Source organism: Haliotis rubra, unplaced genomic scaffold (genome assembly GCF_003918875.1).
Source record: "Haliotis rubra isolate DU_JTF1 unplaced genomic scaffold, ASM391887v1 Scf1608, whole genome shotgun sequence".
Taxonomy (NCBI): domain Eukaryota; kingdom Metazoa; phylum Mollusca; class Gastropoda; order Lepetellida; family Haliotidae; genus Haliotis; species Haliotis rubra.
Window position 1 is genome coordinate 56,481 of NW_025765568.1, and position 21,837 is coordinate 78,317.

Consider the following 21,837-nt stretch of genomic DNA (forward strand, 5'->3'; position numbering starts at 1 on the left):
TACCAGGCCAATCAACAGTCACTGTGTTCCCAGGCCAATCAACAGTCTCTGTGTTTCCAGGTCAATCAACAGTCTCTGTGTTCCCAGGCCAATCAACAGTCTCTGTGTTACCAGGTCTATCAACAATCTCTGTGTTCCCAGGCCAATCAACAGTCTCTGTGTTACCAGGTCAATCAAAAGTCTCTGTGTTACCAGGCCAATCAACAGTCTCTGCGTTCCCAGGCCAATCAACTGTCTCTGTGTTCCCAGGTCAATCAACAGTCTCTGTGTTCACAGGTCAATCAACAGTCTCTGTGTTACCAGGCCAATCAACAGTCTCTGTGTTCCCAGGCCAATCAACAGTATCTGTGTTACCAGGTCAATCAACAGTCTCTGTGTTACCAGGCTAATCAACAGTCTCTATGTTACCAGGTCAATCAACAGTCTCTGTGTTCCCAGGTCAATCAACAGTCTCTGTGTTCCCAGGTCAATCAACAGTATCTGTGTTCCCAGGTCAATCAACAGTCTCTGTGTTCCCAGGTCAATCAACAGTCTCTGTGTTCCCAGGTCAATCAACAGTCTCTGTGTTGCCAGGTCATTCAACAGTCTCTGTGTTACCAGGCCAATCAACAGTATCTGTCTTCCCAGGCCAATCAACAGTCTCTGTGTTCCCAGGTCAATCAACAGTCTCTGTGTTCCCAGGTCAATCAACAGTCTCTGTGTTCCCAGGTCAATCAACAGTATCTGTGTTCCCAGGTCAATCAACAGTCTCTGTGTTCCCAGGTCAATCAACAGTCTCTGTGTTCCCAGGTCAATCAACAGTCTCTGTGTTCCCAGGTCATTCAACAGTCTCTGTGTTACCAGGCCAATCAACAGTCTCTGTGTTACCAGGTCAATCAACAGTATCTCTGTTGCCAGGTCAATCAACAGTCTCTGTGTTCCCAGGCCAATCAACAGTCTCTGTGTTTCCAGGTCAATCAACAGTCTCTGTGTTGCCAGGTCAATCAACAGTATCTGTGTTGCCAGGTCAATCAACAGTCTCTCTGTTACCAGGTCAATCAACAGTCTCTGTGTTACCAGGTCAATCAACAGTCTCTGTGTTCCCAGGTCAATCAACAGTATCTGTCTTCCCAGGTCAATCAACAGTCTGTGTGTTACCAGGTCATTCAACAGTCTCCGTGTTCCATGGCCAATCAACAGTCTCTGTGTTCCCAGGCCAATCAACAGTCTCTCTGTTGCCAGACCAATCAACAGTCTCTGTGTTCCCAGGTCAATCAACAGTCTCTGTGTTCCCAGGCCAATCAACAGTCTCTGTGTTCCCAGGTCAATCAACAGTCTCTGTGTTTCCAGGTCAATCAACAGTCTCTGTGTTTCCAGGTCAATCAACAGTCTCTATGTTTCCAGGCCAATCAACAGTCTCTATGTTTCCAGGCCAATCAACAGTCTCTGTGTTCCCAGGTCAATCAACAGTATCTATCTTCCCAGGTCAATCAACAGTCTGTGTGTTACCAGGTCATTCAACAGTCTCTGTGTTCCATGGCCAATCAACAGTCTCTGTGTTCCCAGGCCAATCAACAGTATCTCTGTTGCCAGGCCAATCAACAGTCTCTGTGTTCCCAGGTCAATCAACAGTCTCTGTGTTCCCAGGCCAATCAACAGTCTCTGTGTTCCCAGGTCAATCAACAGTCTCTGTGTTTCCAGGTCAATCAACAGTCTCTGTGTTTCCAGGTCAATCAACAGTCTCTATGTTTCCAGGCCAATCAACAGTCTCTATGTTTCCAGGCCAATCAACAGTCTCTGTGTTCCTAGGTCAATCAACAGTCTCTGTGTTCCCAGGTCAATCAACAGTCTCTGTGTTCCCAGGTCAATCAACAGTCTCTGTGTTCCCAGGCCAATCAACAGTCTCTGTGTTTCAAGGCCAATCAACAGTCTCTGTGTTACCAGGTCAATCAACAGTCTCTGTGTTCCCAGGCCAATCAACAGTCTCTGTGTTTCAGGATAATCAACAGTCTCTTGGTTCCCAGGCCAATCAACAGTCTCTGTGTTCCCAGGCCAATCAACAGTCTCTGTGTTACCAGGTCAATCAACAGTCTCTGTGTTACCAGGATAATCAACAGTCTCTTGGTTCTCAGGCCAATCAACAGTCTCTGTGTTTCCAGGCCAATCAACAGTCTCTGTGTTACCAGGCCAATCAACAGTCTCTATGTTTCCAGGCCAATCAACAGTCTCTGTGTTTCCAGGTCAATCAACAGTCTCTGTGTTTCCAGGCCAATCAACAGTCTCTGTGTTCCCAGGTCAATCAACAGTCTCTGTGTTCCCAGGTCAATCAACAGTCTCTGTGTTACCAGGTCAATCAACAGTCTCTGTGTTCCCAGGCCAATCAACAGTCTCTGTGTTCCCAGGCCAATCAACTGTCTCTGTGTTCCCAGGCCAATCAACAGTCTCTGTGTTTACAAGTCAATCAACAGTATCTGTGTTACCAGGTCAATCAACAGTCTCTGTGTTACCAGGTCAATCAACAGTTTCTGTGTTGCAAGGTCAATCAACAGTCTCTGTGTTCCCAGGCCAATCAACAGTCTCTCTGTTGCCAGACCAATCAACAGTCTCTGTGTTCCCAGGTCAATCAACAGTCTCTGTGTTCCCAGGCCAATCAACAGTCTCTGTGTTCCCAGGTCAATCAACAGTCTCTGTGTTTCCAGGTCAATCAACAGTCTCTGTGTTTCCAGGTCAATCAACAGTCTCTGTGTTTCCAGGCCAATCAACAGTCTCTATGTTTCCAGGCCAATCAACAGTCTCTGTGTTCCCAGGTCAATCAACAGTATCTGTCTTCCCAGGTCAATCAACAGTCTGTGTGTTACCAGGTCATTCAACAGTCTCTGTGTTCCATGGCCAATCAACAGTCTCTGTGCTCCCAGGCCAATCAACAGTATCTCTGTTGCCAGGCCAATCAACAGTCTCTGTGTTCCCAGGTCAATCAACAGTCTCTGTGTTCCCAGGCCAATCAACAGTCTCTGTGTTCCCAGGTCAATCAACAGTCTCTGTGTTTCCAGGTCAATCAACAGTCTCTGTGTTTCCAGGTCAATCAACAGTCTCTATGTTTCCAGGCCAATCAACAGTCTCTATGTTTCCAGGCCAATCAACAGTCTCTGTGTTCCTAGGTCAATCAACAGTCTCTGTGTTCCCAGGTCAATCAACAGTCTCTGTGTTCCCAGGTCAATCAACAGTCTCTGTGTTCCCAGGCCAATCAACAGTCTCTGTGTTTCAAGGCCAATCAACAGTCTCTGTGTTACCAGGTCAATCAACAGTCTCTGTGTTCCCAGGCCAATCAACAGTCTCTCTGTGTTTCAAGGATAATCAACAGTCTCTTGGTTCCCAGGCCAATCAACAGTCTCTGTGTTCCCAGGCCAATCAACAGTCTCTGTGTTACCAGGTCAATCAACAGTCTCTGTGTTACCAGGATAATCAACAGTCTCTCTTGGTTCTCAGGCCAATCAACAGTCTCTGTGTTTCCAGGCCAATCAACAGTCTCTGTGTTACCAGGCCAATCAACAGTCTCTATGTTTCCAGGCCAATCAACAGTCTCTGTGTTCCCAGGTCAATCAACAGTCTCTGTGTTTCCAGGCCAATCAACAGTCTCTGTGTTCCCAGGTCAATCAACAGTCTCTGTGTTCCCAGGTCAATCAACAGTCTCTGTGTTACCAGGTCAATCAACAGTCTCTGTGTTCCCAGGCCAATCAACAGTCTCTGTGTTCCCAGGCCAATCAACTGTCTCTGTGTTCCCAGGCCAATCAACAGTCTCTGTGTTTACAAGTCAATCAACAGTATCTGTGTTACCAGGTCAATCAACAGTCTCTGTGTTACCAGGTCAATCAACAGTTTCTGTGTTGCAAGGTCAATCAACAGTCTCTGTGTTTCCAGGCCAATCAACAGTCTCTTGGTTCCCAGGTCAATCAACAGTCTCTGTGTTTCCAGGTCAATCAACAGTATCTGTCTTCCCAGGTCAATCAACAGTATCTCTGTTACCAGGTCAAACAACAGTCTCTGTATTCCCAGGTCAATCAACAGTCTCTGTGTTCCCAGGCCAATCAACAGTCTCTTGGTTCCCAGGTCAATCAACAGTCTCTGTGTTTCCAGGTCAATCAACAGTCTCTGTGTTAGCAGGCCAATCAACAGTCTCTTGGTTCCCAGGCCAATCAACAGTCTCTGTGTTCCCAGGTCAATCAACAGTCTCTGTGTTTCCAGGCCAATCAACAGTCTCTGTGTTCCCAGGTCAATCAACAGTATCTGTGTTCCCAGGTCAATCAACAGTCTCTGTGTTACCAGGTCAATCAACAGTCTCTGTGTTCCATGGCCAATCAACAGTCTCTGTGTTCCCAGGCCAATCAACTGTCTCTGTGTTCCCAGGCCAATCAACAGTCTCTGTGTTTACAAGTCAATCAACAGTATCTGTGTTACCAGGTCAATCAACAGTCTCTGTGTTACCAGGATAATCAACAGTCTCTTGGTTCCCAGGCCAATCAACAGTCTCTGTGTTTCCAGGCCAATCAACAGTCTCTGTGTTACCAGGTCAATCAACAGTCTCTGTGTTTCCAGGCCAATCAACAGTCTCTGTGTTTCCATGTCAATCAACAGTCTCTGTGTTTCCAGGCCAATCAACAGTCTCTGTGTTCCCAGGTCAATCAACAGTCTCTGTGTTCCCAGGTCAATCAACAGTCTCTGTGTTACCAGGTCAATCAACAGTCTCTGTGTTCCCAGGCCAATCAACAGTCTCTGTGTTCCCAGGCCAATCAACTGTCTCTGTGTTCCCAGGCCAATCAACAGTCTCTGTGTTTACAAGTCAATCAACAGTATCTGTGTTACCAGGTCAATCAACAGCCTCTGTGTTACCAGGTCAATCAACAGTCTCTGTGTTTCCAGGTCAATCAACAGTCTCTGTGTTAGCAGGCCAATCAACAGTCTCTGTGTTCCCAGGCCAATCAACAGTCTCTGTGTTCCCAGGTCAATCAACAGTCTCTGTGTTACCAGGTCAATCAACAGTCTCTGTGTTCCCAGGCCAATCAACAGTCTCTGTGTTTCCAGGTCAATCAACAGTCTCTGTGTTACCAGGTCTATCAACAGTCTCTGTGTTTCCAGGTCAATCAACAGTCTCTGTGTTGCCAGGTCAATCAACAGTCTCTCTGTTACCAGGTCAATCAACAGTCTCTGTGTTCCCAGGCCAAGCAACAGTCTCTGTGTTCCCAGGTCAATCAACAGTCTCTGTATTCCCAGGCCAATCAACAGTCTCTGTGTTACCAGGCTAATCAACAGTCTCTGTGTTCCCAGGTCAATCAACAGTCTCTGTGTTCCCAGGTCAATCAACAGTCTCTGTGTTACCAGGTCAATCAACAGTCTCTCTGTTACCAGGTCAATCAATAGTCTCTGTGTTCCCAGGCCAAGCAAGAGTATCTGTGTTCCCAGGTCAATCAACAGTCTCTGTGTTCCCAGGTCAATCAACAGTCTCTCTGTTACCAGGTCAATCAACAGTCTCTGTGTTCCCAGGCCAATCAACAGTCTCTATGTTACCAGGTCAATCAACAGTCTCTGTGTTCCCAGGTCAATCAACAGTATCTGTGTTCCCTGGCCAATCAACAGTCTCTGTGTTTCCAGGTCAATCAACAGTCTCTATGTTCCCAGGTCAATCAACAGTCTCTGTGTTTCCAGGCCAATCAAAAGTATATGTGTGACTCCAGGACAGAGCTACCCACCCCTTACACACTCACCTAGTTAGTCCAGGAAAGAGTTACCCACCCTTACACACTCATCTAGTTAGTCCAGGACAGAGTTACCCATCCCTTACACTCACCAAGTTAGTCCAGGACAGAGTTACCCACCCCTTACACACTCAACTAGTTAGTCCATGACAGAGTCACCCACCCCTAACACACTCACCTAGTTAGTCCATGACAGAGTTACCCACCCCTTACACACTCACCAGTGGGAGCTATGTGCTTGACATAGTTAGTCCAGGACAGAGTTACCCACCCTTACACACTCACCAGTGGAGCTATGTGCTTGACATAGTTAGTCCAGGACAGAGTTACCCACCCCTTACACACTCACCAGTGGTAGCTATGTGCTTGACATAGTTAGTCCAGGACAGAGTTACCCACCCCTTACACACTCACCAGTGGGAGCTATGTGCTTGACATAGTTAGTCCAGGACAGAGTTTCCCACCCCTTACACACTCACAAGTGGGAGCTATGTGCTTGACAAAGTTAGTCTAGGAGAGAGTTTCCCACCCCTTACACACTCACCAGTGGGAGCTATGTGCTTGACATAGTTAGTCCAGGACAGAGTTACCCACCCCTTACACACTCACCAGTGGGAGCTATGTGCTTGACATAGTTAGTCCAGGACAGACATACCCACCCCTTACACACTCACCAGTGGGAGCTATGTGCTTGACATAGTTAGTCCAGGACAGAGTTACCCACCCCTTACACACTCACCTAGTTAGTCCATGATAGAGTTACCCACCCCTTACACACTCACCAGTGGGAGCTATATGCTTGACATAGTTAGTCCAGGACAGAGTTACCCACCCCTTACACACTCACCAGTGGGAGCTATGTGCTTGACATAGTTAGTCCAGGACAGACATACCCACCCCTTACACACTCACCAGTGGGAGCTATGTGCTTGACATAGTTAGTCCAGGACAGAGTTTCCCACCCTATACACACTCACCAGTGAGAGCTATGTGCTTGACATAGTTAGTCCAGGACAGAGTTTCCCACCCCTTACACACTCACCTAGTTAGTCCAGGACAGAGTTACCCACCCCTTACACACTCACCAGTGGGAGCTATGTGCTTGACATAGTTAGTTCAGGACAGAGTTACCCACCCCTTACACACTCACCAGTGGGAGCTATGTACTTGACATCGTTAGTCTAGGACAGAGTTACCCACCCCTTACACACTCACAAGTGGGAGCTATGTGCTTGACAAAGTTAGTCTAGGACAGAGTTTCCCACCCCTTACACACTCACCAGTGGGAGCTATGTGCTTGACATAGTTAGTCCAGGACAGAGTTACCCACCCCTTACACACTCACCAGTGGGAGCTATGTGCTTGACATAGTTAGTCCAGGACAGACATACCCACCCCTTACACACTCACCAGTGGGAGCTATGTGCTTGACATAGTTAGTCCATGACAGAGTTACCCACCCCTTACACACTCACCTAGTTAGTCCATGATAGAGTTACCCACCCCTTACACACTCACCAGTGGGAGCTATGTGCTTGACATAGTTAGTCAGGACAGAGTTACCCACCCCACACACTCACCAGTGGGAGCTATGTGCTTGACATAGTTAGTCCAGGACAGAGTTTCCCACCCTTTACACACTCACCAGTGAGAGCTATGTGTTTGACATAGTTAGTCCAGGACAGAGTTTCCCACCCTTTACACACTCACCAGTGAGAGCTATGTGCTTGACATAGTTAGTCCAGGACAGAGTTACCCACCCCTTACACACTCACCAGTGGGAGCTATGTGCTTGACATAGTTAGTCCAGGACAGAGTTACCCGCTCCTTACACACTCACCTAGTTAGTCCAGGACAGAGTTTCCCACCCCTTAGACACTCACCAGTGGGAGCTATGTGCTTGACATAGTTAGTCCAGGACAGAGTTACCCACCCCTTACACACTCACCTAGTTAGTCCAGGACAGAGTTACCCACCCCTTACACACTCACCTAGTTAGTCCAGGACAGAGTTACCCACCCCTTACAAACTCACCTAGTTAGTCAGGACAGAGTTACCCACCCTTACACACTCACCTAGTTAGTCCATGACAGAGTTACCCACCCCTTACACACTCAACTAGTTAGTCCATGACAGAGTTACCCACCCCTTACACACTCACCTAGTTAGTCCATGACAGAGTTACCCACCCCTTACACACTCACCAGTGGGAGCTATGTGCTTGACATAGTTAGTCCAGGACAAAGACTCACCAGTGGGAGCTATGTGCTTGACATAGTTAGTCCAGGACAGACATACCCACCCCTTACACACTCACCAGTGGGAGCTATGTGCTTGACATAGTTAGTCCAGGACAGAGTTTCCCACCCTTTACACACTCACCAGTGGGAGCTATGTGCTTGACATAGTTAGTCCATGACAGAGTTACCCACCCCTTACACACTCACCTAGTTAGTCCATGACAGAGTTACCCACCCCTTACACACTCACCAGTGGGAGCTATGTGCTTGACATAGTTAGTCCAGGACAAAGACTCACCAGTGGGAGCTGTGTGCTTGACATAGTTAGTCCAGGACAAAGTTACCCACCCCTTACACACTCACCAGTGGGAGCTATGTGCTTGACATAGTTAGTCCAGGACAGAGTTACCCACCCCTTACACACTCACCAGTGGGAGCTATGTGCTTGACATAGTTAGTCCAGGACAGAGTTTCCCACCCTTTACACACTCACCAGTGGGAGCTATGTGCTTGACATAGTTAGTCCAGGACAGAGTTTCCCACCCCTTACACACTCACCTAGTTAGTCCAGGACAGAGTTACCCACCCCTTACACACTCACCAGTGGGAGCTATGTGCTTGACATAGTTAGTCCAGGACAGAGTTACCCACCCCTTACACACTCCCCTAGTTAGTCCATGACAGAGTTACCCACCCCTTACACACTCACCTAGTTAGTCTAGGACAGAGTTACCCACCCCTTACACACTCACCTAGTTAGTCCTTGACAGAGTTACCCACCCCTTACACACTCACCTAGTTAGTCCATGACAGTGTTACCCACCCCTTACACACTCAACTAGTTAGTCAGGACAGAGTTACCCACCCCTTACACACTCACCTAGTTAGTCCATGACAGAGTTACCCACCCCTTACACACTCACCAGTGGGAGCTATGTGCTTGACATAGTTAGTCCAGGACAAAGTTACCCACCCCTTACACACTCACCAGTGGGAGCTATGTGCTTGACATAGTTAGTCCAGGACAGAGTTACCCACCCCTTACACACTCACCAGTGGGAGCTATGTGCTTGACATAGTTAGTCCAGGACAGAGTTACCCACCCCTTACACACTCACCAGTGGGAGCTATGTGCTTGACATAGTTAGTCCAGGACAGAGTTACCCACCCCTTACACACTCACCAGTGGGAGCTATGTGCTTGACATAGTTAGTCCAGGACAGAGTTACCCACCCCTTACACACTCACCAGTGGGAGCTATGTGCTTGACATAGTTAGTCCAGGACAGAGTTACCCGCTCCTCCTTGCTGCGACACTCCAAGATGCAGCGAACAACGCTGCGCTCATAAACTTGAACACCAGGTGGGTCATCGTAAAGGTCAGCGGCGGATAGTGCAATGCCTGAGAACGACAAACACTCAGGTTGTGAAAATGAATATTAGTCAAAGCGATCTAACTAAGATGTGTCTTGCTCCAAATAATAGATAATCTCACTGTTGTTCCAATCCAGGCACAACCTACACTAACGCAGCCAGTACACGCTCCAGGTTTGTAAACATGCATATTGTTCAGTGAAAACAAAAAGAAAAACAAACTACCACAATGAATGAAAAATCCTCCAGTGGCAATGAAATGATTCATGTGTTGGAAATTCAGTTTCTGCACATGTGTTTTCCCACATAGCATGTAGCATTTGTACAGGGTACACTATCCTTCATCATCCTACACTATTCCATGTCTGAGAAGCAGACATACAGAAACGTCTGTTCATATGCTCTCGTGTCAGACACCCACAGTATTGGACCTATGAGATACATTACCTAGCCACTCACCTTACACCAGATCACGCTGATCAGGACGTATGCTGATAGCCAGGACGTATGCGTGGGCTATACTAAACTAGCCACTTACACCAGATCACGCTGATCAGGACATGTACGTAGGCTATACTAAACTAGCCACTTACACCAGATCACGCTGATCAGGACATGTACGTAGGCTATACTAAACTAGCCACTTACACCAGATCGCGCTGATCAGGACATGTACGTAGGCTATACTAAACTAGCCACTTACACCAGATCGGCTGATCAGGACATGTACGTAGGCTATACTAAACTAGCCACTTACACCAGATCAGCTGATCAGGACGTAATGCGTGGGCTATACTAAACTAGACACTTACACCAGATCGGCTGATCAGGACGTAATGCGTAGGCTATACTAAACTAGCCACTTACACCAGACCAGCTGATCAGGACGTATGCGTAGGCTATACTAAACTAGCCACTTACACCAGATCAGCTGATCAGGACATAATGCGTAGGCTATACTAAACTAGCCACTTACACCAGATCATGCTGATCAGGACATGTATGCGTAGGCTATACTAAACTAGCCACTTACACCAGATCAGCTGATCAGGACATATGCGTAGGCTATACTAAACTAGCCACTTACGCAGATCAGCTGATCAGGACATGCGTAGGCTATACTAAACTAGCCACTTACACCAGATCCAGCTGATCAGGACATGCGTAGGCTACACTAAACTAGCCACTTACACCAGATCCAGCTGATCAGGACGTATGCGTGTAGGCTATACTAAACTAGCCACTTACACCAGATCAGCTGATCAGGACGTATGCGTGGGCTATACTAAACTAGCCACTTACACCAGATCAGCTGATCAGGACGTGTACGTAGGCTATACTAAACTAGCCACTTACACCAGATCACGCTGATCAGGACATGTACGTAGGCTACACTAAACTAGCCACTTACACCAGAACACGCCTATCAGGACATGTACATAGGCTACACTAAACTAGACACTTACACCAGATCAGCTGATCAGGACGTATGCGTAGGCTATACTAAACTAGCCACTTACACCCAGAACCGCTGATCAGGACGTATGCGTAGGCTATACTAAACTAGCCGCTTACACCAGAACAGCTGATCAGGACGTATGCGTAGGCTATACTAAACTAGCCACTTACACCAGATCCAGCTGATCAGGACATGCGTAGGCTATACTAAACTAGCCACTTACACCAGATCACGCTGATCAGGACATGTACGTAGGCTATACTAAACTAGCCACTTACACCAGATCACGCTGATCAGGACGTACGTAGGCTATACTAAACTAGCCACTTACACCAGAACACGCCTATCAGGACATGTACGTAGGCTACACTAAACTAGACACTTACACCAGATCACGCTGATCAGGACATGTACATAGGCTATACTAAACTAGCCACTTACACCAGATCACGCTGATCAGGACATGTACATAGGCTATACTAAACTAGCGCAGCAGATCCAAGCTGATCAGGACATGTACGTAGGCTATACTAAACTAGCCACTTACACCAGAACACGCTGATCAGGACATGTACATAGGCTATACTAAACTAGCCACTTACACCAGATCACGCTGATCAGGACATGTACATAGGCTATACTAAACTAGACACTTACACCAGATCACGCTGATCAGGACATGTACATAGGCTATACTAAACTAGCCACTTACATCAGGTCACGCTGATCAGGACATGTACATAGGCTACACTAAACTAGCCACTTACACCAGATCACGCTGATCAGGACATGTACATAGGCTATACTAAACTAGCCACTTACATCAGGTCACGCTGATCAGGACATGTACGTAGGCTATACTAAACTAGCCACTTACACCAGATCACGCTGATCAGGACATGTACTTAAGGCTAAACTAAACTAGCCACTTACATCAGGTCACGCTGATCAGGACATGTACTTAAGGCTAAACTAAACTAGCCACTTACATCAGGTCACGCTGATCAGGACATGTACTTAAGGCTAAACTAAACTAGCCACTTACATCAGGTCACGCTGATCAGGACATGTACTTAAGGCTAAACTAAACTAGCCACTTACATCAGGTCACACTGATCAGGACATGTACTTAGGTTAAACTAAACTAGCCACTTACATCAGGTCACATTGATCAGGACATGTACTTAGGCTACACTAAACTAGCCACTTACACCAGATCATGCTGATCAGGACATGTACTTTAGGCTAAACTAAACTAGCCACTTACATCAGGTCAAACTGATCAGGACATGTACATAGGCTATACTAAACTAGCCACTTACACCAGATCATGCTGATCAGGACATGTACTTAGGTTACACTAAACTAGCCACTTACACCAGATCACGCTGATCAGGACATGTACATAGGCTACACTAAACTAGACACTTATATCAGGTCACACTGATCAGGACATGTACTTAGGCTACACTAAACTAGACACTTATATCAGGTCAAACTGATCAGGACATGTACTTAGGTTACACTAAACTAGACACTTATATCAGGTCACGCTGATCAGGACATGTACTTAGGCTACACTAAACTAGCCACTAACATCAGGTCACACTGGACAGGACATGTACTTTAGGCTAAACTAAACTAGCCACTTACATCAGGTCAAACTGATCAGGACATGTACATAGGCTATACTAAACTAGCCACTTACCTAAGACCATATCATCAGAACTGACAGGTCTCAGGTGATACCATCAGGTTACACTAAGGCTAGATACCAGCTAGGCCGTAAGACCAGATCATCTAGCTGATCAGGACAGGTGATACATAAGCTACACTAAACTAGACACTTATATCAGGTGACACCAAGCTATCAGGACATATTATCTTAGGCTACACTAAACTAGACCTAAAAAATATATCTCAGGTCAAACTGATACCAGGACATGTACTTAGGTTACACTAAACTAGACACTTATATCAGGTCACGCTGATCAGGACATGTACTTAGGTTACACTAAACTAGCCACTAACATCAGGTCACACTGATCAGGACATCTACTTAGGTTACACTAAACTAGCCACTTATATCAGGTCACGCTGATCTGGACATCTACTAGCCGTAATACCATAATATCTAGAACAGACAGGTCTCAGATGATACCAAGCTAGCGGTAAGACCATATTATCTAGAACTGACAGGTCTAGAACAGTAAACCAGGTCTCTAGATTAAAATGTCTAGAGACCATATACCATCTAGAACTGAGGTCAGGTCTCAGGTGATACCAAGCTAGCCGTAAGACCATATTATCTAGAACTGACAGGTCTCAGGTGATACCAAGCTAGCCCTAAGACCATATTATCTAGAACTGACAGGTCTCAGGTGATACCAAGCTAGTGGTAAGACCATATTACCTAGAACTGACAGGTCTCAGGTGATACCAAGCTAGCAGTAAGACCATATTATCTAGAACTGACAGGTCTCAGGTGATACCAAGCTAGCCATAAAACCATATTAAAAATCATTATCTGGAACTGACAGGTCTCAGGTGATACCAAGCTAACCATATTATCTAGAACTGACAGGTCTCAGGTGATACCAAGCTAGCCGTAAGTCCATATTATCTAGAACTGACAGGTCTGAGGTGATACCAAGCTAGCCGTAAGACCATATTATCTAGAACTGACAGGTCTCAGGTGATACCAAGCTAGATGTAAGACCATATTATCTACAAATGACTGACCTTAATGAACTTCTGGTTGTAGAAGGTGAGGCTGATAGAGAAAGTGAAGTAAAAAATGACAAGGCCGAGTGTCTTGATGGCCGATGCCAGGTAGCTGGCCGAGCACATGGACTTCTTGACCAATTCGGCTTTTGGTTTGGCCACATCCAGCACTCGAAGCTTCGGCAGTTTCCCCATCCCCTCCTCCTTGGAAGTCCTGTAACCATGGTAACATAAATTTGTTCAGATAAATATTTGTAACTTATTCACTGATTCATCAAGGTGAGGTTAAGGTACATAACTGTGTATATACACTAATCATATTTTCATTACTCGACAAAGAACTGTACCAAAAAATTAGTCTTTTGGTGAATGTTCAGGGTTTTCAATACTGTTAATGTCTGTATGTCATGTTTTATTGTTGTATCATAGAGCTGTAGTTTAATCATACAATTTGGATAAGGAAACTGGTTTGAATCACACTTGTTTCGACAGTTATTTTTGTGTTATTTTCACAATCTGGACCTGTATGTTTATCATGACTTGTAAACCTCTACAAACTTTCATGACTATGGGAAGACAAAACGTACAGTCCAGGTTGTGTAGATATGTGATACTCCTGAGAGATTTGGGTCTGGATTTATAGAATAATAATCAAATCTATTCCATATCAAGGTAAATCTACCATTTTTATGTATTATGTGTTTTTCATTGTTGCTCAATTTAAACTACAAACTTGGCACAGATTAGTTCCTTGTCATTTTTAGGGTTGTCTGGTGTAACTGTTCCTGTTTTCAGTTCAGTCAATCAGCATCACATGGGTGTCAGTACTGTCATTGATTTCGGGTCGGGGGAGGTGGCGCTATCCACATTGTACGATTCTCCATAAAAATCACCATCAACCCTCTAAGCCATAAATCAAGAACGGACCCTAAGGTCCGTCATACAACCGACCTAAAGGTCAGCATGATATAAAGTTTATATTTATAATAAACACACTCCATGTGGTCATATATTGGTTAGCGAGTAAAAGTGTCACAAGGCGGCCTACATCTGACAACATGCATCTACAGTAGGCGATAGGACGATGTCACCAGATGGCAAAATCCATATCTCCAAGTGCCTTTCCTCCGAGTCTCACAACTCGTGAGATGAAGTTTTGGACATGATCTATTGTTATTCGTGCTTCGGTCTAAAACACTTCAATTACCTGTGCTTGCTCACGTAAAAAACCCGAATCACATGATCTCGCTGTCGCATTCACCACCTACAAATAAGTTACCCCGCATCTTCCGAGTGACATGTTGGCCACTTGATGTTGATGTATGCGGTGCAGTACTTCATTTCCTGATAGCTAGTCTTAGGTAAGAACCATTGAAGCAATGTTACTATGACTGTGACAAGCTTCATTTGTTTTAGACTAATTCACATAGAAAAGGAGTATAGCCATTCTGCCGCTTACAACGCAATAAATAAAACAAAAGCAGAACTTTGTTCCCATTAGAGCACCAACTCGAACGCATCCAAAGTTAACGGAGTGAGTGAAACTGTTTTACACCGCAATGCGCAACCAAGTAGACGAGAAAATAAGAATGGTACAATGTTGTGACTTGGGTTATATTTCTCTTATCATCTTTAAATTAGACAGCGCATCATATTTGATCAGCGTAATGTTCAGTGCTCCCAGTAATGAGTGAGTGAGTACGGTTAAATTACGCCGCTTTTAGCAATAATATTCCAGCAATATCACGGCGGGTCACGAGGGATGGGCTACACACATTGTACCTATGTGGGGAATCGAACCCGGGTCTTCAGCGTGACGAGCGAACGCTTTTAATAACCACTAGGCCACCCCCATCGCCCGTCCAAGTAATGAAACTGCTTTTCACCATTGCAATGTTTTCTTTGTTAACTCATGTGCTTTGACCACACACCCGTTTTGTGCGGACATATCGTCACACATTTATGTCAAGATCGTTTAGTTGAGGGTCAAAATTGGGTTTCACTTGCAGAAACAACAATAAAGAATTGGTAGGTGTCATGAGTGGTGCTCGGTAGGCCAATCATCCATGATTATGTTTACATTAAGTTTTACTCGATTACATACGATGGTAGCGTAGCGATCGGCAAAGGAGGCGGGTGGGGTACACCGAAGTGTCCGGCCTTGTCATGATGTATTGTACTGAGTAGCATTTCGAGTCAATTTTGTTAAATCTTTAATCTTCGCAAAAAGAACCTAACTTTGGATGCCTACCTTTTTGTACAAGGTTTTGTTTATTGGTTGTTGGGGTTTTTCACAATTTTTAGCACGATATTCTTTTCATGCCAAGAGCAAAAGTTGTAGTTTCATGTAATCCGACCCCTTATCAATCGGTTTGCTACGTTTGCTCTCTTTTAAAAAAAAATTCAACACATTTCTTATTAAACGTTTAGCATCATCTGAATAAGCTTTCATGATGACAGCTAGAAGTAGTCAATGTGAATGATCCAAACGGTCTATCACTGTGCAGTGCACAGGTAACTATCATGAACTGCACGTGCATTGACCTTTATGACCCAACACTGACGCTGTTACAGGTCATTGGCTCCCGCCCTCTGCAAGCATTCTGCGTTCTGCTGTTTATTTTGTTGACAGTTACATAGACAGATTCTTTAATTCAAATGCTTAAACCCGGTGATTTACAATGTGATTAGGTTGTCTGACAAAACATCCACTTGCACAGTTTAAGATCGATTGGGTCATTGGATGAAGAGATATTTACAAAAAAACGGGTCCACATGCATTTCATGCCAAACTATAATGTCCATGGAGAGAGATGACGACCGGGGAGAATTTCCATACCAGCGAGGACAACATGCTCCTGTTTTCCACAGATGCTCCAACCAGTACATTCGACACTTCTACCCGACAAGAGCACACGCCCTTCTACCCGACAAGAAGCAGACGACCTATGAACATCTGTTCTCCGCACTCGGTACCCGTTCTCCTGTTCCTGTGTCGCCGACAACAGTGTTCACAAACTTCGAGACAGCAGCAAGGAATGCAGTGATGTCAGTGTTTCCCACATCTGAAGTTAAGTGGTGTTTTTTCACTACACACAGTGTGTATGGAGGCCTGCCATTCCCTACAAGGACAACCCCGTTGTTCATTCCTTCGTTAGACTTGCTGCAGTGTTTGCCCTTCTAACCGTCAACAGAGTTGAAGACTTGGTTCTTCAACTTGAAGACAGACCGTCAGAGGTGCCAGGTGTTAACAGGTTTGCAGATTATGTCACAGACCAGTGGATCAACATACAATCGGTCATCCCGGATCCACTTTGAGACAGTAGGGCCTAGGACCGCCACGTTGGGGGATGACACCACATGCTGAACGGGATGATGAAGACACCACAAGCTGAACGGGATGATGAAGACACCACAAGCTGAACGGGACGATGAAGACACCACGTCCCAGCCTGTACAAACTGTTACAGACTGCAAGCTTAGACTGAGACGAAGATCATTCAGCTCCAGTCATCTGGGAGACTGAGATACAGGAAGATGTACCGCGATCTTGAGACGAGACTCCAACATGTGAAGACAGTGTATGAAATAAGGCCCGTCCGACCGCCGGAGACGGGCTCGATTTCTGACGGACGGTCTAAGTTTACAGCTAGCCAGCCCGATGGTCTGGTAAAATCTTTTGATAGCATGTTCCATACATCTGAGTAAATTCACCATATGTTAAAATCTAGTTTTCAAATTGAGCGTTACATTTAGACTTGACAATCACTGTTTGAACACTGAACTAGTGTATCGCAAGCTCAAAGCACTGCGTTGACATAAATTACACTATGTCTGACTGAAGCAGACACCTATCGATGCGGAGTCGGATTTCATTGAAAATGACTGCTGTGAATAGATGAACAGTAAATACATGTTCAGGTTCATTGAATTATTCATTGTAACTAAAAAATTTAGTTGATTTCCTTTGGATTGTCTGGTAACATTTTGAAGTTACCAGCCCTGTCTGTATTGTATTTAATGTATTGTATTCACTATCTGAATGTATTGTATATAATGTATTGTATATAATGTATTGTATTCACTATCTGAATGTATTGTATATAATGTATTGTATATAATGTATTGTATTCACTATCTGAATGTATTGTATATAATGTATTGTATATAATGTATTGTATTCACTATCTGAATGTATTGTATATAATGTATTGTATATAATGTATTGTATTCACTATCTGAATGTATTGTATATAATGTATTGTATTTAATGTATTGTATTCACTATCTGAATGTATTGTATATAATGTATTGTATATAATGTATTGTATTCACTATCTGAATGTATTGTATATAATGTATTGTATTTAATGTATTGTATTCACTATCTGAATGTATTGTATATAACTTTTTTTATCACTTCATGTATTGTATTTAATGTATTTTTCATAGGCATCACAACATCTACACATACATTTTCAACATAGCGTATACTGTTGATCCAGACATTTTCTGTTTCATGGCATCCATTTCAATATGGTAGAATACAACTAAAAGCAATGATGTAAAAAGTCGGGAATGAAGACCAGAAGGAGACGAATTGTTCATATCTACAATCTGCGTAGAGAAGATGCTTTCTGACGTTATAGGAGTATTTTAAAACTAACTTAAGGCCATTTATGTGCAGCTTTTTTTCTGGCATTCGCATATATACTGAACAGCAAAAGAAACGCAGGTCTGGCCTGCGTCACTTTACCATGAACGTTCCATCAACATGAACGCTTACTTTTATGAGGTTTCGTTTTTTCGATACTTGCGTTTCTTTTGCAGTTCAGTATATATATGTTATATTGGCAACAATAAAAATCAAGTTTAGTACATCGGTTTTTTTTTCTTTGTAACCAAATATGATATGTGTTACATTTGGTTCTAAACTGATTCCAGTTATATGTTTGATCCATTCCAACAAGTGTTGCCACAAGCTTATTACTAGTCTGTCTCACAGTCCCTGAACCACATTATTTTCCCTACAGCCTAGCCTTCCCTGTAGTGCTAAAGCCATAAACGAAGCAAGTCTAGACTTCCCCAGGTTCAGGATCTCTGGTCTCCTTTTCAATTTAAATGGGCTTGTTTGTTACTTTGAAAATTATATATATTCAGAGACTAAGCCTTAGTCTAGCTTTTCACATGTACACAGTCAAATAAAAGATGTTATATATAGTTTCATTTGTACCTTACAAAATGCACATAAAAGAGAATCTTGCAGTTTGTAGATAAAATCACTTCTGTTTGTTGTAAGTATTCTATGAATTGTGCGATATTGAAACCATCTTAATTTAAAACTAACTGTACTTCGAAACGATTATATATTTCCACACGTCTTCACTTATATTTGACCCAATATCAATTTCTCATTTTATTTCACTACTGATTTGATTTGCTAACACATTTTGTTTCATTAGGCTCATGTAGAATTCTTTACATCCTTTGGTAGCCCGGAATAATATTTTCAGCTTATCAGGCAGGAGAGGCATATTGAATTGCTTGTCAATTGTTAAGCAATTGTTTTTAATGAATTATTTTATGCAGTGAATGAAGCCCGTATATTCCAAGAAGTTAGTTTTCAGTTGATATGCATGTATTTCTAAAACATTTGAGAAACTGAGAAATGAACCATCATGTTTCAAAAGGTCTTTAACGTATTTTACATTTTCTCTCACACAGCGTTTGAGCATAACAGGGTTTTTTTGTCAATCAAAATATTGTCATTTGTCTAAATGTATTCATGCATTTGAGACATTAACAGTTCTTATGCTTTGTGGGGCGGTGGGGTAGCCTTGTGGTTAAAGCTTTGGCTCGTCACGCCGAAGACCCGGGTTCGATTCCCCACATAGGTACAATGTGTGAAGCCCATTTCTGGTGTTCCCCGCCTTGATATTGCTGGAATATTGCTAAATGCGGCGTAAAACTAAACTCACTCACTCTCTTGCTTTGTAAGATGGTCCATGCGTTGAAAACATCTTTCCAGAAAACAGTGTTAATATTTGGTATAATAAAGTTTCTCCAATATGTTGATCCCATTTCTACAGGATCTAAAACACTATCTGGTAAGAGCATCTAGAAGATTGTTCAACTCAGTATTCCTCATATGTAGTCTTCGTATCCATGACATTTTCTGGCATAGTTTCTAGTATCAAGGGGACTGTTAGGCCACCATGTTTATAGTCTTCAACAATCCGGTTTTACTTTATCTGGTTTACCTCTCCATCGCGAGAAGCATTCTTGCTGTAACTTATTATACGTAGCTGCCTTTGGGTTGGGAATTGGCGTAAAGAGATGATTTATTGTTGGCAAATGAAGGCTTTTCAGAACTGCTATAATACCAATAGGTGTGAGGTCCATACGCCACCATACAGTCATTTGATTATCTATGTTTTAAGCTTATCTTTGTAGTTTCGATCCACCATTTCTGCCACATGCTGAAGCTGTGTACCAAGAAGTTTGAATGGACGCTGAGTCCAATCCATGTCTAACGAGTCATAATATACTCAATATACTATAGTCATAATATACTCAATATACTATAGTCATAATATACTCAATATACTATAGTCATAATATACTCAATATACTATAGTCATAATATACTCAATATACTATAGTCATAATATACTCAATATACTATAGTCATAATATACTCAATATACTATAGTCATAATATACTCAATATACTATAGTCATAATATACTCAATATACTATAGTCATAATATACTATAGTCATAATATACTCAATATACTATAGTCATAATATACTCAATATACTATAGTCATAATATACTCAATATACTATAGTCATAATATACTCAATATACTATAGTCATAATATACTCAATATACTATAGTCATAATATACTCAATATACTATAGTCATAATATACTCAATATACTATAGTCATAATATACTCAATATACTATAGTCATAATATACTATAGTCATAATATACTCAATATACTATAGTCATAATATACTCAATATACTATAGTCATAATATACTCAATATACTATAGTCATAATATACTCAATATAATATACTCAATATACTATAGTCATAATATACTCAATATACTATAGTCATAATATACTCAATATACTATAGTCATAATATACTCAATATACTATAGTCATAATATACAATATATAGTCATAATATACTCAATATACTATAGTCATAATATACTATAGTCATAATATACTCAATATACTATAGTCATAATATACTCAATATACTATAGTCATAATATACTCAATATACTATAGTCATAATATACTCAATATACTATAGTCATAATATACTCAATATACTATAGTCATAATATACTCAATATACTATAGTCAATATACTATAGTCATAATATACTCAATATACTATAGTCATAATATACTCAATATACTATAGTCATAATATACTCAATATACTATAGTCATAATATACTCAATATACTATAGTCATAATATACTATAGTCATAATATACTCAATATACTATAGTCATAATATACTCAATATACTATAGTCATAATATACTCAATATACTATAGTCATAATATACTCAATATACTATAGTCATAATATACTCAATATACTATAGTCATAAATATACTCAAATGCAAACGTTTGTGTGATTGACTTGAAGTTAGATATGTGAGTAAACAACTGATATGTTTATGATGGGACTTTTTTCAATATTGCAAGAAAATCATTCCACAAAATGATTGCAAATGGCACATCTTAAACATTTCTAGCGGACACATGCTAATGAGGTCACAGTGAGAGAACGGACAAAATGAAATTCACAGTCAATAACGTGTATGTCCGCCATGAGCATTGGTGCATGTTTGACACCTGCGCCTCATAGAGTAGAGTCAATCAAACGTCGCAAAAAGTCTTGTGGAATGGCATTCCATATCTGTGGAAGCACCTGGCTGAGGTCCTGGGGGATTTGGCCAACGTCTCAATCTCCTCAACATTCCGTCCCAGACGTGTTCGATAGGGAACAGATCTGGGTTCAGCCGTCATGGCGGTGCAAGAGGAATCAGGACTCGTCATTGAAGAGAACATGTCTCTACTCACGCGCTCCCCGCCGCAGATGCTGTCTGCATCATTGCAGTCGTAGACGTCTGTGACGTAATGTCAAAATTTGTCGGCGAATGGTCCTTGGCGATATCCTGTTGACACCAGGAACTGTTCGGGCTGTTAGTGTGGCTGGTTGGAATCTTTGGCGCAGATGGGTGGTTCGAATCCAACGTTCGTT

General features: G+C 42.8%; 1 protein-coding gene across 1 annotated transcript in view; it reads right to left on the reverse strand.

Moving 5' to 3' along the window:
• LOC124271509 (solute carrier family 35 member C2-like) overlaps positions 1-21,837 on the reverse strand; it is a 56,561-nt gene that overhangs the window by 24,899 nt on the left and 9,825 nt on the right. Inside the window, 3 exon segments of the mRNA XM_046706658.1 lie at positions 9,218-9,304; positions 9,307-9,370; positions 13,544-13,739. Of these exon segments, the coding sequence (XP_046562614.1) occupies positions 9,218-9,304; positions 9,307-9,370; positions 13,544-13,739 (347 nt within the window).